The 14,306-nt window shown below is 32.9% G+C and overlaps 1 protein-coding gene and 2 pseudogenes across 1 annotated transcript; 2 read left to right on the top strand and 1 right to left on the bottom strand.

Annotated features, from left to right (window-relative positions):
* The first annotated feature begins 224 nt into the window (after window positions 1-224).
* LOC120182783 lies at window positions 225-2,045 on the top strand (annotated as a pseudogene).
* Window positions 2,046-2,378: 333 nt separating this feature from the next.
* Window positions 2,379-3,400, bottom strand: LOC120182782. Its single transcript, XM_039187651.1, has 2 exons — window positions 2,874-3,400; window positions 2,379-2,458 (listed from the first exon to the last, which is right to left on the bottom strand). The coding sequence occupies exons 1-2, from the start codon at window positions 3,397-3,399 to the stop codon at window positions 2,379-2,381; spliced, it is 606 nt and encodes a 201-aa protein (XP_039043582.1). The 5' UTR covers window position 3,400.
* Window positions 3,401-10,649: 7,249 nt separating this feature from the next.
* On the top strand, window positions 10,650-13,267 carry LOC120182866 (annotated as a pseudogene).
* The last annotated feature ends 1,039 nt before the right edge of the window (window positions 13,268-14,306 follow it).

Genomic DNA, 14,306 nt, shown 5'->3' on the forward strand with positions numbered 1-14,306 from the left:
AGCTTGATTCAATACTGACTCAATCTAAGCTATTATAAATTCAAATTAAATTTGAATTAATTATAATCTAACCTGAATTAACTAAAACCGAATTAATTTAAACTCAAGTTAATTCAATCCAAATTTGATCTGACCTTCCATTGAAGATTTATTGACGACGTAGACTATCATATAATTCAAGCTTCTGCAGTGAAAAAGCCCAATTACGTTATTCAGTAGAGAAGCCCATAATTGTCGAGTTCAAGAGCTGTAAAAATCCGAAATTGAGTCCCCCCTTCAAGTTGTTGAAATCCGAGAGAGGGAGCTGCACCTGCACTGCTCGTTCTTCGGTAAAATCAATCGATCCAAACATGCAACAGGTATGGGTATTCTTCGAAAACCCTTCTCTCGTTAGATCTTTTTCATTCATTTTGAGGTTCTAAAACGAAAAACGATCTCCAAGGGTACTGGAGCATCTGAGACGGAGGTTACCTGGGAAGACCAACAGAACATTAACAAATTTGGAAGATTAAACAATCGATTTCATGAGCTGGAAGATGAAATCAAGTTTGCCAAGGTATTGTTTTCTTTTGGGGGTTTATTTTTTATTTCTCTTTGTATTTATTTTTCCTTTTGGATAGTGACTATTTAGTTTCTTTTGAGGTGGGTGGGTCTTCAGATTTACAGAAAATCCAAGTTCAATTTTGGCTAACTTGATGGTTAAGTTCGTCTATTTGTGATTGCTTTTTTCGATTAGAATTTGGTTATTTTTAACAAATACACGCACACAGATAACGCAGAACACTAAATTGAATTTCTCCCTGCATCATTTCATTTGGGGTTGCTTTTTTACTCTCACTATATGTTTCATTTACCCTAATCTTAAATATCCTGATGTAGAATTTGTTTTGCTGATTCACATAGCTTTTGGACCATTCCAACAGATAAAATTTGCTTCCGTGGTTGAATATAAATTGTGGAAAAAAATACACTGATTTATGGTAAATTGGATAATCTTACCTGCCCAAATTAGGAACTGGCATTAATGTCAATACTGATATGATGTCTTTTCTCAACTCTTAATCTCTTCTTTTCTTCTGCAATATCTTTTCCCCTCATGCAAATTCCCTTGTTACTACTGGATATTATTTCGGCACAATCGGTTAAATCCCATCCTGGAGCTTCGCTCTCAAAAGATGAATTTGGATTTCAATAATAGTAAGTTGTGTGATTTATGCATAAATGTAGCATTCATGATTATTTATTGAATTCATGGATGTTTATTTGTTGTAAAATTGATATTTCTTTCGGTATTTGTGAAATTGAAATTCGAGTTCTTGTTTTTTTTTTGAAGGATGAAAAAAATAAACTGAGTTAATTGCGTAGAAACTGTGGTTACATTGTGAGAGATTTGATATGTTAAAAGAAAAACTGAAACTGCCTCTTCTCATTGATTAGTCTTATACTTGTCTTCGATTCCCCTTTTCCTAAAAATAGTAGGGTATGGCCTGATGTAGAACCTAAAATCTGATATATAGTTGAAATTTTGTAGCATCTGACCAAACTGCAGTTGTTGTCTTTGTTTTCATGTTTTGGAAGCTATTTTAACTCCATTGAAATGTGGGAACAATCTTATATGGTTACATTTTCTGACAATAGTTCTCTTTTCTTTTGTTTTTCCCAGGAAGCAATTGATAACCTGGAGGATGCTAGTAACGAGTTGATTCTAACTGATGAGGAAGTAGTACGGTTCCAAATTGGAGAAGTCTTTGCTCATGTCCCCAAGGGAAGTGGAGACCAGGATAGAAGAGATGAAGGAAGTGAGCAGCACTAACTTAGAAAAACTCGAGGAGGAGAAAGAATCGGTAGTGGCACAAATGGCCGAGTTGAAGAAGGTTTTGTATGGGAAGTTCAAGGACTCCATCAACCTAGAAGATGATTAATACGCTCGGTTTGTTTTCTTTTCCTCCAAGTTTGTTTACTACTTGCTTTGTGATTGATATTTGAGCGTTAGCCATCTTTTATTTCAATTTTAAGGTTTGTCTCCCTATTCTCCTTCGGGATATCCTCTTTGACATAAACCTACAGACAGATTTATGAATGAAATGAACTTTTGAAAATTTGGTTTTCTCCGGTTCAACTATGACTCTAGTTATTGACAGGACTACATTCAACATCAGAGAAAATACGGAAAAAAAGTGGTCATAAATCTCTGGGTTATTCAGCAGTAACCTCTTTATAACCAAACTTCTCTTCACGTCCAGAAATTCAGCACTGTTTCCTTGATTATACATTTTTATTCATTTTTAGAAGAATCTCCTAAAATAATGAAGTCAATTTCTCTGGCTTTTTCTTCTTTTTTTCTGACTCTAGACCTGTACAAAGCCAACCCCACTACTTCAAGACGACTGCATCACGGAGCATGCCACTGCTTGCGCCCAATGCCTTAGCTTCGTCTTTACTTGCTGTGGATCTTCCCCTGTAATTTGGAAAATTGTAGCATTTAATAATATTCCAAGCAACCCAATCAACTTTACATTATTGCTTAGTTAACATTTTCTTTTATCAATTTTAAAGGTTCGTAAATTTAAAATTCCAAACTTTCGGAACCTATTGAGAGGCTTTAAATGGTAAGATATTGAGAGGCTTTAATGGTCAGAGAATTTTGGTTTTCAGAAGAGTCGCAAGTTTGAAAAGTTACATCTGTGGGGGTGTGTATTGTCGATAAGTGGAAAATATTTTAAACATAGTACCTTATAACCAATTAGCTAATAAAAAATAATCACTTTTTTAATACCATCACTTCAAAGATGATTGCATGAACCGAAGTTAAAGCTGCGCTTCACCTATATATTTCATATGGTTTTATGTAGTTTAGACATTGAAACATTTACCAGGGCTGCAAATTTTCCAATCTTGATCACTCTTGGGACTTCCAAAAGACGACGATCTTAACGATGATATCGATGACGATCGTCTGCTATGAGGTGTTGAAACTGGGCTAGGAGAAAGCTGACGATTTACAGCAAAATAGAGGTCTAAAGCGGGCAGTGTATTGCAAAGCTTTTGCCCTTCTTCCTCATTGAATCCAAATCCGAGCTCAATGCAACCTTTCAGTTCATTCAAGTCTTCGTCGGTTATCCCATTCCGTGCTGCCATCCCAGTTTTCTTTTTCTCTTGACGAAGAATCTGGCGTCGCCTTCTCTCCCACGCAATGTCCCTGGAAGTTTCCAACATAGATAATTGTTTGGATAGATATCTCCTGTTTTTCATCAATGATGGCACCGCCACCATCCGTTGCGGTTCCTCGATGTTCTTGCCTCTTTCCTGACGAAGGATCCGGTTCCTCCGCTCCCAATCAATGTCTTGGGACGTCTCGCACATCGATAACTGCTTCGATAAAAATCTTTTGCTTTTCATCACTGGCTTCAAGGGCATATACTGAAGTTCTTCGGTATCGGATTCGTATAATGACGTTGATGATGAAGATGATACGTCCACCATTTTTTTAACCTATAATCAACGGAAGGGAAAAAAAAAACAGAAACAAACAATAAGCTTCTTTGTCTCTATCTTGCCCTTAAATAAAAACAAAACAAAGCTTATTGTCTCTTGGCGGCCACGGTAAACTGAAAAAAAAAACAGCGGACGAGAAATGAGGGACGAGGGTGAGTTTCTGGATGAATATAAAATAGCTATATATTGCAGATTTTCGGCCTCTTCTTTTTTTGCTTCTGAATAACTTTCGATTTGGTTAATGAAACAACACCAGCCCAACCAGGTTGATCTGGTTAGGATTTTAGAGAGCTTTAATGAAAAAACTAAGGGTTAGCATCTGTTAAGGATTTGATTTGTTATTCCACCTTCCGTTTATAACTGTCGGTTTTGCAAATCCCTCCAACGACATGTTTATATTTGGCGAGTTAAAATGCCATTTTTGGACATTGAATGTTTGGTAGAGGCTCACCTACATTAATCTTGTTAGATTCTTTTCTTTCTATTTAGACAAATCCGTTCATCGTATATACTGTTTTTACGGTGCACAGCTGCATTTCGGATGGTTTAAGGGAAAAAACCCTAAAATCACAGGACAACGACACATTTATGTTTCTGTACTTTTTTGCAACAGATTTCTGCAAATTGTATCTAGTTTCTACCTGTTGTGAAATATATTCGAATATTATGAGAATATGATCTTTCATATACGTAAAGGGAATAGTCTAAAAGACTTCAATAATATCTCTATCAATTATTCTTTTCGAGTACGAATATTATTATAAGTTGTTTGAAATATGCGTTCAGGAAGTAACCAAGACAAAAGTCGACCAAGGATCAACTATGAATAGTAAACGATTAAATTTTATTTTATTTTATTTTTGTTATTAATCTAGGGTGATTACACGTGATAATATTTGATTTAAATAATTTTAATCATTTGACAATGAACGTTGAAACATCGTAGTCATTGATTCGTTAGTGCTCAAACCCGATATCTCTACATATAACGACAACCCTTAACCACTAAAATCAATTGATTTGTATAATAATTTTAAGGGTAAAGTATAGTAATGGTCACTGAACATTTCTGAAGCTTGCATTTAGGTCCCCCAACTTTTAAAACTTGCAATACAGTCTCCCAACATTTATTCCGTTTGTAATATGGTCCCTCAACTTAAATCACTGTTATAAAATTAGGGTAAATTATATAAACGGTCATTGAACTTTTCAAGCACTTGAATTTAGGTCCCCAACTTTTAAAACTTGCAAAACAGTCCCCAATAATTTATTTTCTTATTAATATAGATGTATAGAAAATATAAATGATTCAATTTATATTTAAATGTATGAATCATTTATACTTTTGATATATTTTATTTTTCTTGTATAAAGTAGTATTTAAAATATGTTTATATTCTAATCAAAATATTTCAATATACGAATAAAAATATATTTATATAAATGTATATTTATATTTAGAGTATAAATAAAAAATATATTCATATTAATGTATGAATCATTATATTTTTGAATATTTTATTTTTAATAAGAAATTAAAATTATTAATTATATTAGAAATACTCCACTTAAGATATATATAATCATGAATTATAAATATGAAAAATATAATTATTAAATTTAGTTTAAAAATATATAAATCTTAAATTTATTCTTTTAAAATATTGTATCAACTAATATTTAAAAAATATATTAAATCTATCAAACAATTTATCAAATAATATTTTTATTGTAAAAAAATATAATATTTTCCCCATTTATTGCTTTCAAATTTTTTGCCGAAGTTCAAATCTCATTATTTCTATTTTCCATTATATTCTTTTTTTTCTGGCATTGGTCATCTATTAGTATATGTATTATTGTATATCTCTTAACACAAACGATGGTGTTAGCTTAGTGGCTCCACCCTGTATCTTTCATTTGCGTGACTCAGGTTTGAGTTTGCCCAAGACCCAAATTTTACTTCTTTGTAACTTAATTTTCTTGACATGTGTCACCAATAACATATATCATGATCATGTGTTAACACATGTCAGATCCTGGTTAAATGATTAATTTATTAAATTTTATTTAATTTAGGACCAAATTGATAGCATATATAAATAATTAGGTGGTGACATGTGTCACCAATGACACGTGTCATGATCATGTGCTAACACATGTCATATCCTAATTAAATGATTAATTTATTAAATTCTATTTAATTTAGGACCAAATTGATTATATAAATAATAAAGACTGAATGTATAATGTCAATTCCTTTTAACTGCCACTTCATCATTTGTATCAATTGGTAACGACTAGTGGCGTAGTTGAAACAGTTAAATAATTATGTTGTATGATTGATAAATTTAAAAGATCGATGACAAAAGTAAAAAGGGCTAGATAGTTAAGTTGTCAACCTAGTAGTTTACACTTTTATTTATACGTCAAAATAACATTTTATAAATTTAAAATTCGAATTATTTTCATCCTCTTCTATATCCTAACTACTTTTTTTAATTAAAAAATTTCTTCAACAGATAAGAATTATACTATTATATTTATATAAAAAATACGTATCACATGAAATAAGATGAAATTAAATAATAATAAATCTGACATAATTGAATTTAATTGAATTATTTTGGAATTTAGGGTTTAGAATGAAATTGAATTACTTTGGAAATTGGGGTTTAGAATGAAATTGAGGACTGTTTTGCAAGTTTTAAAAGTTGGGGGACCTAAATTCAAGTGTCTGAAAAGTTCAATAACCTTTTATATAATTTACCCTAATTTCTAACGGTGGTTTAAGTTGGGGGACCATATTGCAAACGGAATAAATGTTAGGGGACTGTATTGCAAGTTTTAAAAGTTGGGGGACCTAAATGCAAGCTTCAGAAATGTTCAGTGACCATTACTATACTTTACCCTAATTTTAATTTTAGAATAAAATATGGATGTTCAGTTTAATTTATATAAAGTTTAAAAATAAAATATTTTATAAGATGTAAAATTTATACTAAAAAAATATATGAAACGAAATAATATTGCTTTACTATAAAAGAAAGTCAAATTTAAAATATTTTTATACAATTTACATTTAACTCAATATCACAGTTTGTACTGCACATTCCAATTTAATCAATTAATTCTAATTAATATTTTACTTTTTTGATATTTTCTTTTTAAATAAAAATCAAATTCTATTTATATTTACAATTTATTTTTTACATAATTAGGTCAGGACATACCTAAGACCTAATTAGAATTTACATAGAAAAGTGACAGTGAAAAAATTCAAACTTGACCTTACAAGCTCAAATTCTTAAATTCCAACCACTTGTACCAACTCTCGTTTACATATTTACTACTCCTTTATACTTTAGTTTAATAAAAAAATATTATTTTATAAAAAAACACACAAACACTTAAAAATAAACTTAGAAACCACGCTAAGAGATATTCATTTTTTTTGTAAAAATAAGTATCAATAAATAGGATGAGTCTGTCACACTAGATGAGTACCGTTGAGCACTATTTACAAATACTATAATTTAATTTATAAAAATTTAAAATTCTAAAAAACTCCACGTATAATTATAAATTAGTTAAAAAATTAAAGGTAAATTATTTAAAATAAAATATTAATTATATTATTTTCATAATTTTTTTGGGTAAACTATAACATTGACTACTCAACTGTTAACCTGTTTTTTTAACCGATTTTTAAAATTTTGCCAATTAGATCACTTAACTATTGAATTGTTGTCAATCAAGGGAATTTGGTGACTTGAACATGTGTCCATTGGGTTGGACTCCCACACCAAAATCATCAAGCTAACCCACTCTCTTTGCAATGTAATGCAACATTTGATATATACCATATTGTAACGAATGCAAAATACGATTTAACTTTATTAAATAATTTAGTTTTATAAATAAACAAATATATATATATATATATATATATATATAATAAAAATAATTTATTTTTAATTAAAATAAATTGGTTAAATATATATGAAGTTATTAATAAAAATGTTATTATTTTTTGCATTCGTTACAATATCTAATATATTAAATGTTGCATTGCATAACACAGACAGTGCGTTAGCGTCTTAGCTTAGTGGTTTGGGTGTGGGTAATCAAACCAATGGACACATATTCAAGTCCCCAGATCCCCCTTGTATTATGTATTTGTTTCCTCTTCTTCAAGTAGTTTTCTATTAATCAGATGGTGATTGATTGGATAGAAAAAAAATTAAATAATTAAAATTAAAATCCTCTATTTATATCCTGACACATCACAATTGATTGATTATTAAATTTAATAAAATTAAATTAAAATTAAGATAAAATTGATAAAATATATAACTATTGAGGACTAAATGTGGAGTTATGTCAATTTTGTTAACGGTAGCACTTCCATCAATTGTTAACTAGATGGCTTGATTGACAACAATTAAGTAGTTAGGTGATCTGATTGATAAAATTAAAAGATCGACGATAAAAGTAAAAGAGCTAAATAGTGGAGTGACCAATGTTATAGTTTATCCAAAAAAGATTATGAAAAATAATGTAATTATTATTTTATTTTAAATAGTTTACTTTTAATTTTTTAAAATAATTTATAATTATAGGTTAGGTACTTTAAATTTTTAAATTTTTATAAATTAAATTAATGGCTCGCCGAGTGAGTGTCGTAGAATTTTCCTAATAAATATCATAACAAAATATTAAAGTTTTTTGAAAGAAGTAATACTATTAACCGAAATTAACGTCTGATACAACTTTACAGCAAGGTAATTGGATAATTACAAGTAAGGAGAGCGTGGAATTAGTCAGAAGCAAGTGGAGAGAAGATGAGCCAAAACGTGGAATGGACGAATGCTAAAGTCAGCCAAAGTGAAGTGCAACACCGACAAATCAATATGGTGATTCAACACTTGATTACGACGTACGTTGGAAGCGTCGCTTTTGAGTGTAACCTAATTCACGGCTAACTGAAGACCGTTTGTAGCAGGTCAGCATCACATGAACAGGATGCAGTACGACCAACAAGAACTAACCCATCGGATGATAACGGCCAAGACAAGACTAGAAAAATCCTCTGATAGTGACAAATAAGAGAAGAGCTCAACAGTGACAAAAGAAGGGAAGCCCACCAAAGAGAAGACTAGAAAAATCGCCTCAAAGCACATGCATAGTTTACAGTGCCATCCAATATCCTAGCGACAGCAGGCGAAAGACCAACCCTCCATCCAAACAACCGCACGGGGTAAGGTACGGAGCCATCTAAAAAAACGGCCATTGTTGTCGATGAGTCCGTGATAACCAACATCCAACAATACCTGGAACCAACAGAGTAGGTGCCAGAGGAAATTCACTCCACACAAAATATCAACTTTAAGTAATAAAAGTCTAACATAAATAATAATAAAAATTATCTTTTTAACGATTCAACCAACATACGTCACAATATCAAAAGCTGATTGATTTTTAACGGTTTTTTAGATGCTATTTGAATACAAAAATTAACGGTTTGATGTTAATATGTCTATTATAATGATAAAAATTAATTTAATTGATTTGTGATTATAAGATAAAGTATACCAATTATCCCAACTATAATATGCTACTTTGTTAAGCTTCTCGAGTATAAAAGTTAAAAAATATTTCAAATTATAGTGGTTGTTTTGTTGAGTCTCAGAATTATTAAAAGTTACAAATGTTTTAACGACTATTCATATATTCCAACTCCTCATTTTTCGTTAAAAATTATAGGACGTTAACCCATTGACTGTATATGATAAAATCTAGTGTTTGAGTTTTGTGGATCGATTTTTGTTTACATTATGCCGTAGAGCTAATGCTTGAAAGTAACGACGGTGTTAATAAACACCATTTAAATATAATTTTATTATATCACATTCAGTAAGTAACATCCAGCTCAAATGATCACCAATTTTTTTAACTGAAAAAGACGAGTTTGGAATATTTGAATAGTAGTGAGATCATTTTATAACTTTTAATAGTCGTAAGACTCAATAAAATAGTCTGACTATTCAAAGTTACAAAATAGTCTGACTATTCTTGTGTTCAAAACTCATCTATTTTTGCTAAAAGTTTGGCAAGCATCTGAGTTGGATATTAACATGTTAACTGATATATGGCAAAATTTTATCTCATAATAGTTTGAGTTGTATTTTATGTATCGAAACTCCGTTTATATTATGTCTTCAAGCTAGTACTTGAAACATTATGACATCAATTCAGTGCTTGAAATCAACAGAGGTACTGTTAGACATCATTAAAATATGATTTTATCATATCTCAATCAGCATGTTAATGTATAGCTCAGACGATTATCAATTTTTTAACGGAAATGACGAGGTTAAAACATATGAATAATCAAGTGATCATTTTATAACTTTTAATAGTCACAAGACTCAACAAAACATCTTCCTATAACCGAGTAATGATTTTGTAACTTTTAATACTTGTGAGATTTAATAAAGTAATACCGTATTATCGGAAATTCATAAAAAATATCATGTAGTTGGAGGACCGTACTTACCATTATATTTTTAATTTTAATAACTAAAATTAAAAACACTATAAAAAGTATTCTCCTTAATTTATATGCTTTCTAAACTCATGCTAAGTTTAGTACTCAACAAAAAAAAAACTTTGTTTAGCAATGAAAATGGAATTCAAAAAATTTAGAACCGATGAAATACGTTTCTCGCTCTCATTCATCGATTTCCAAGTAATTTTGTAACAATCAATCATCAGGTTTGAACCAGTAAAATGGAAATCAAAACAGGAAAAGAAATTGAAGAAAAACTAAAAAAATGAAACAATAATACAAAAGATATAAACCCTTCTTCTCTTTTCCTGGATTGATTCCTTTAATCCCAGGAGAAAAAAAAAACAAAAAGAGTCTTCGGCAATGTTTGAGTCCCATGGGAGTATAGAGATGGATTAGGTTAATCCCATTTTTACTTCAAAGAACAGAAAAGAAAATTAGCCTTTTCAGGCGTACAGGAGAACTGTTTCTTTGTTGTTTTTAAATTTTCTTTTTTGTCTTCCTGTGTTTTCCTGTACGCCTCCATTGAAGGTTTCTTGATGCTTTTTTTTTCCTGGGATTTTGGACTCTCTCCATGAAAAACATGAACTATTTGGTGATTTCAGTGTTGGGTTTTCTCTCATGTTCAATGCTGTCTTGTTTCAACTCAGTCTTGGCTGTTGATTGTGGTGCAAAGGGCGGCAAAGATGAAGATGGAAGAACATGGGTTGAAGATTCCAAATATCTGGCTTCATGGAGATTCAGTTCAAGGTTCAAGCTGGATATCTAGACCCTTCTCTTCTTTCAACGGTACGTACATGAGTGCCAGGATCTTCAAATCCCAGCAACCTACAAGTTCTCCATCAAATCGAACCAGCGTTACATTCTTAGGTTCCATTTTTATCCTTCCACTTACGCGAATTTCAACGTCTCCAATTCCTACTTCGCGTGACCGCCGGCGATCTCAAGTTGATGAACAATTTCAGTGCCGCCATCACATGTCAAGCGCTCACACAGGCCTACATCGTCAAGGAGTATTCGTTGGCGCCTTCGGATTTCCAAATCTCTAGAGATCACTTTCACGCCTTCGTCAAACTATTCCAGCACTTTCGCCTTCATCAACGGGATCGAACTGATCGAGATGCCAGACTTATTCGGGATGATTAGCTTGATCGGTTACGGTAACGACATCTACGGCGGGAACGTCATCGACGCCTCGAACGAGAATATGGATTGATGTTTAGGCTGAATATTGGTGGACAATCCATTCCGCCTGGTAAAGATGTTGGTGGCCTTTTGAGAAGTTGGTTCTATGATGAGCCTTATATCTTTGGTGCTTCCATTGGGGTCACTAATCAAGCTGCTAAGGATGTTAGGATCGATTACCGGAACATGTCAATGGCTTCGGCCCCGAAGATGTTTACAGGACAGAAGATCAATGGGGAGAGATAATAAGATGAACTTGAAGTACAACCTGTCGTGGGTGTTCCATGTTGATCCCAATTTCACATATATGGTGAGGCTGCACTTTTGTGAGTTTCAATACGATAAGACCAACATGAGAGCTTCCAAGTTTTACATCAACAATGAAACAACTCAATCTGAGGGACTTGATGTCATTGCTTTGGCAAAGGGAAAGGGGGTTCCATTGATCATAGATTATGGAATTGCTATCACTAATGACAGCCTAAAGCTTGAAGGGGTCCCATCAACGGAATCCAAGCCACAGTTTTATGATGCTTTTCTCAATGGACTCGAGATTTTCAAGTTAAATGATGGGAGCAAGAGTTTTTCCGGTAAAAATCCGGAACCCTCGGAGATGATGCTTCAAACGGAGGACGAGGAGCCTAAGTCGTTTTCTGAGCCCGAGACCGATTACGTTGTCATCGGAGCTACCGGCGGGGTGGCTGCGGCTTTTGTGGCGGTTGCTCTATTGGTTTTCTTCTACACAAAGAAGAGAAAAGTCCATGGTGTTGAAACACATTCCTCTAGTTGGCTACCGGTTTATGGCAACTCCAATGTTGGAGGAAGCAAATCCAATAGTAACAATCTTGCCACATTGGCTCAAGGTCTTTCTCGCCATTATTCATTATCCGAAATAAAGAAGGCCACCAAGAACTTCGACGAATCTAATGTCATTGGTGTCGGAGGGTTCGGTAAGGTGTATAAAGGAGTTGTTGATGGAAGTACTAATGTTGCGATTAAACGATCAAATCCGTCATCGGAACAAGGTGTCAACGAGTTCCAAACCGAAATCAATATGCTTTCGAAGTTGAGACACAAGCATTTGGTGTCTTTGATTGGTTTCTGTGAAGATGGTGGCGAAATGTGTTTGGTTTACGATTACATGGCCCGTGGTACTTTCAGGGAACACATTTACAACAGCAAGAAACCGAATTCGAATTTGTCGTGGAAGCATAGGCTCGAAATCTGTATTGGAGCAGCAAGGGGACTTCATTATCTCCACACAGGAGCTAAGTACACCATCATTCACAGAGATGTCAAGACCACAAACATTCTATTGGACGAAAAATGGGTTGCCAAAGTCTCGGACTTCGGCTTGTCGAAAACCGGTCCCGACTTGAACCAAGGTCATGTGAGCACAGTGGTGAAAGGTAGCTTCGGTTACTTGGACCCCGAATACTTCCGAAGACAACAATTGACCGAGAAATCCGACGTTTACTCCTTCGGAGTCGTTCTCTTCGAGGCATTATGCTCTCGACCGCCTCTCAATCCTAGTCTTCCGAAAGAACAAGTCAGCCTCGCGGATTGGGCACTTCGTTGTTACAACAAAGGAACTCTAGAAGACATCATTGACCCAAACTTGAAAGGCGAAATCGACCCGGAATGTCTAAAGAAGTTTACGGAGACGGCGGTGAAGTGTTTGTCCGATCAAGGGATCGATCGTCCTCACATGGGGGACGTGTTGTGGAACCTCGAGTTCGCTCTCCAACTGCAAGAAACCGCGGACAATACGAAAGCCGGATCGAGCAGGGGGAGCGAGCAGGGGAGCGTCCATTCAAGAGATGATGGTAGTGTAGGACACCGAAGAGAACCGAGTGGGCATAGTGTTGGCAATGAAGTAGAACTGAATGAAGGGAAGGATGAAAGCGCCATCTTCACTCAACTTGCAAATCCAACAGGGAGGTAGAGGGAAACTGCTAAAGGCCAATTCAACAAAGGAAGCCATAGAACTCGAGCATTACAAAACCAAAAAAAAAAAATCTTTTGTTCACGTAAAGAGGGTGATGTTCATATTGTTTTTGTATTCTGTGTTATTGTTTTGTATTATATACAATACAAAATTTGTGTTTTCATCAATATTTACCAACTTGAATGGAATATGGCTTTACTTGAAACAAATGTTTATAATATGAATGTGATTTATATTCGGATATTAATATTAAATGTTCAAAAATATATACCTAATAAGTCCAAGTTATAAGATTTTGTATTTTGAACTGCTCTAAATCCATAATTGTTAACAATTAAAAAATAAAACCTCATAATGATAAAAATCTATAAATTATAAATTAAAGTTAATGAATTCAATTAAAGCATGTCATTAGTTCATCACGCAAATGTTGATGTAAGTTGATGCATTGCCATTAAGCATACAATTTTGAAAAATGTAGGCACCCTTCAAGGATTATTAGATTCCGATTTAGAATCCATTTCATTATTTCAAGGTAAATAATACTGTAATCCAATCTTGTACTATATGTCTTGTGTACATTTTCCCCTTTATTTTTTATTTTCTCCAAATTAATTTCGAATTACAAGATTTTACCTTAAACTACGATAAACTTGTCATGATTTTTTAGAGTAAAGTACACAAGTGATCTTACAATTATAGACTATTATTTTGTTGAGTCTCTTGATTATTAAAAGTTATAAAATAGTCTATGATTATAGGATTTTGCTTTGTTGAGTCCTTGACTATTAAAAGTTACAAAATGATCACTTGACTATTCATATGTTCCAAACTCATTCTTTTTCATTAAAAATTTGATGACATTTTGAGTTGAACGTTAACTTGTTGATTGCGATATGATAGTCATTTGAGATTTTGATATCATATTTTATCATATCATAGTCAGTAAGTTAATGTTCATCTCAGACTAACATCAATTTTTAATAGAAAAGTATGAGTTTGGAACATATGGATAGTCAAATGACCATTTTATAATTTTTAATAGTCGGATGACCCAAGAAAGCAATGTCTTATAATTAAGGGACTATTTCATAACTTTTAATTGTC

This window comes from Hibiscus syriacus, unplaced genomic scaffold (assembly GCF_006381635.1).
Source record: "Hibiscus syriacus cultivar Baekdansim isolate YM2019G1 unplaced genomic scaffold, ASM638163v2 tig00112738_pilon, whole genome shotgun sequence".
NCBI lineage: Eukaryota > Viridiplantae > Streptophyta > Magnoliopsida > Malvales > Malvaceae > Hibiscus > Hibiscus syriacus.

Coding starts and splice junctions, on each gene's coding strand:
- LOC120182782 (XM_039187651.1), bottom strand. CDS start 3,399: ATGAAAAGCAAAAGATTTTTATCGAAGCAGTTATCGATGTGCGAGACG. Junction 2,459..2,873: donor TTGGAAAATTTGCAGCCCTG/GTAAATGTTTCA, acceptor TCCAAATTACAG/GGGAAGATCCACAGCAAGTA.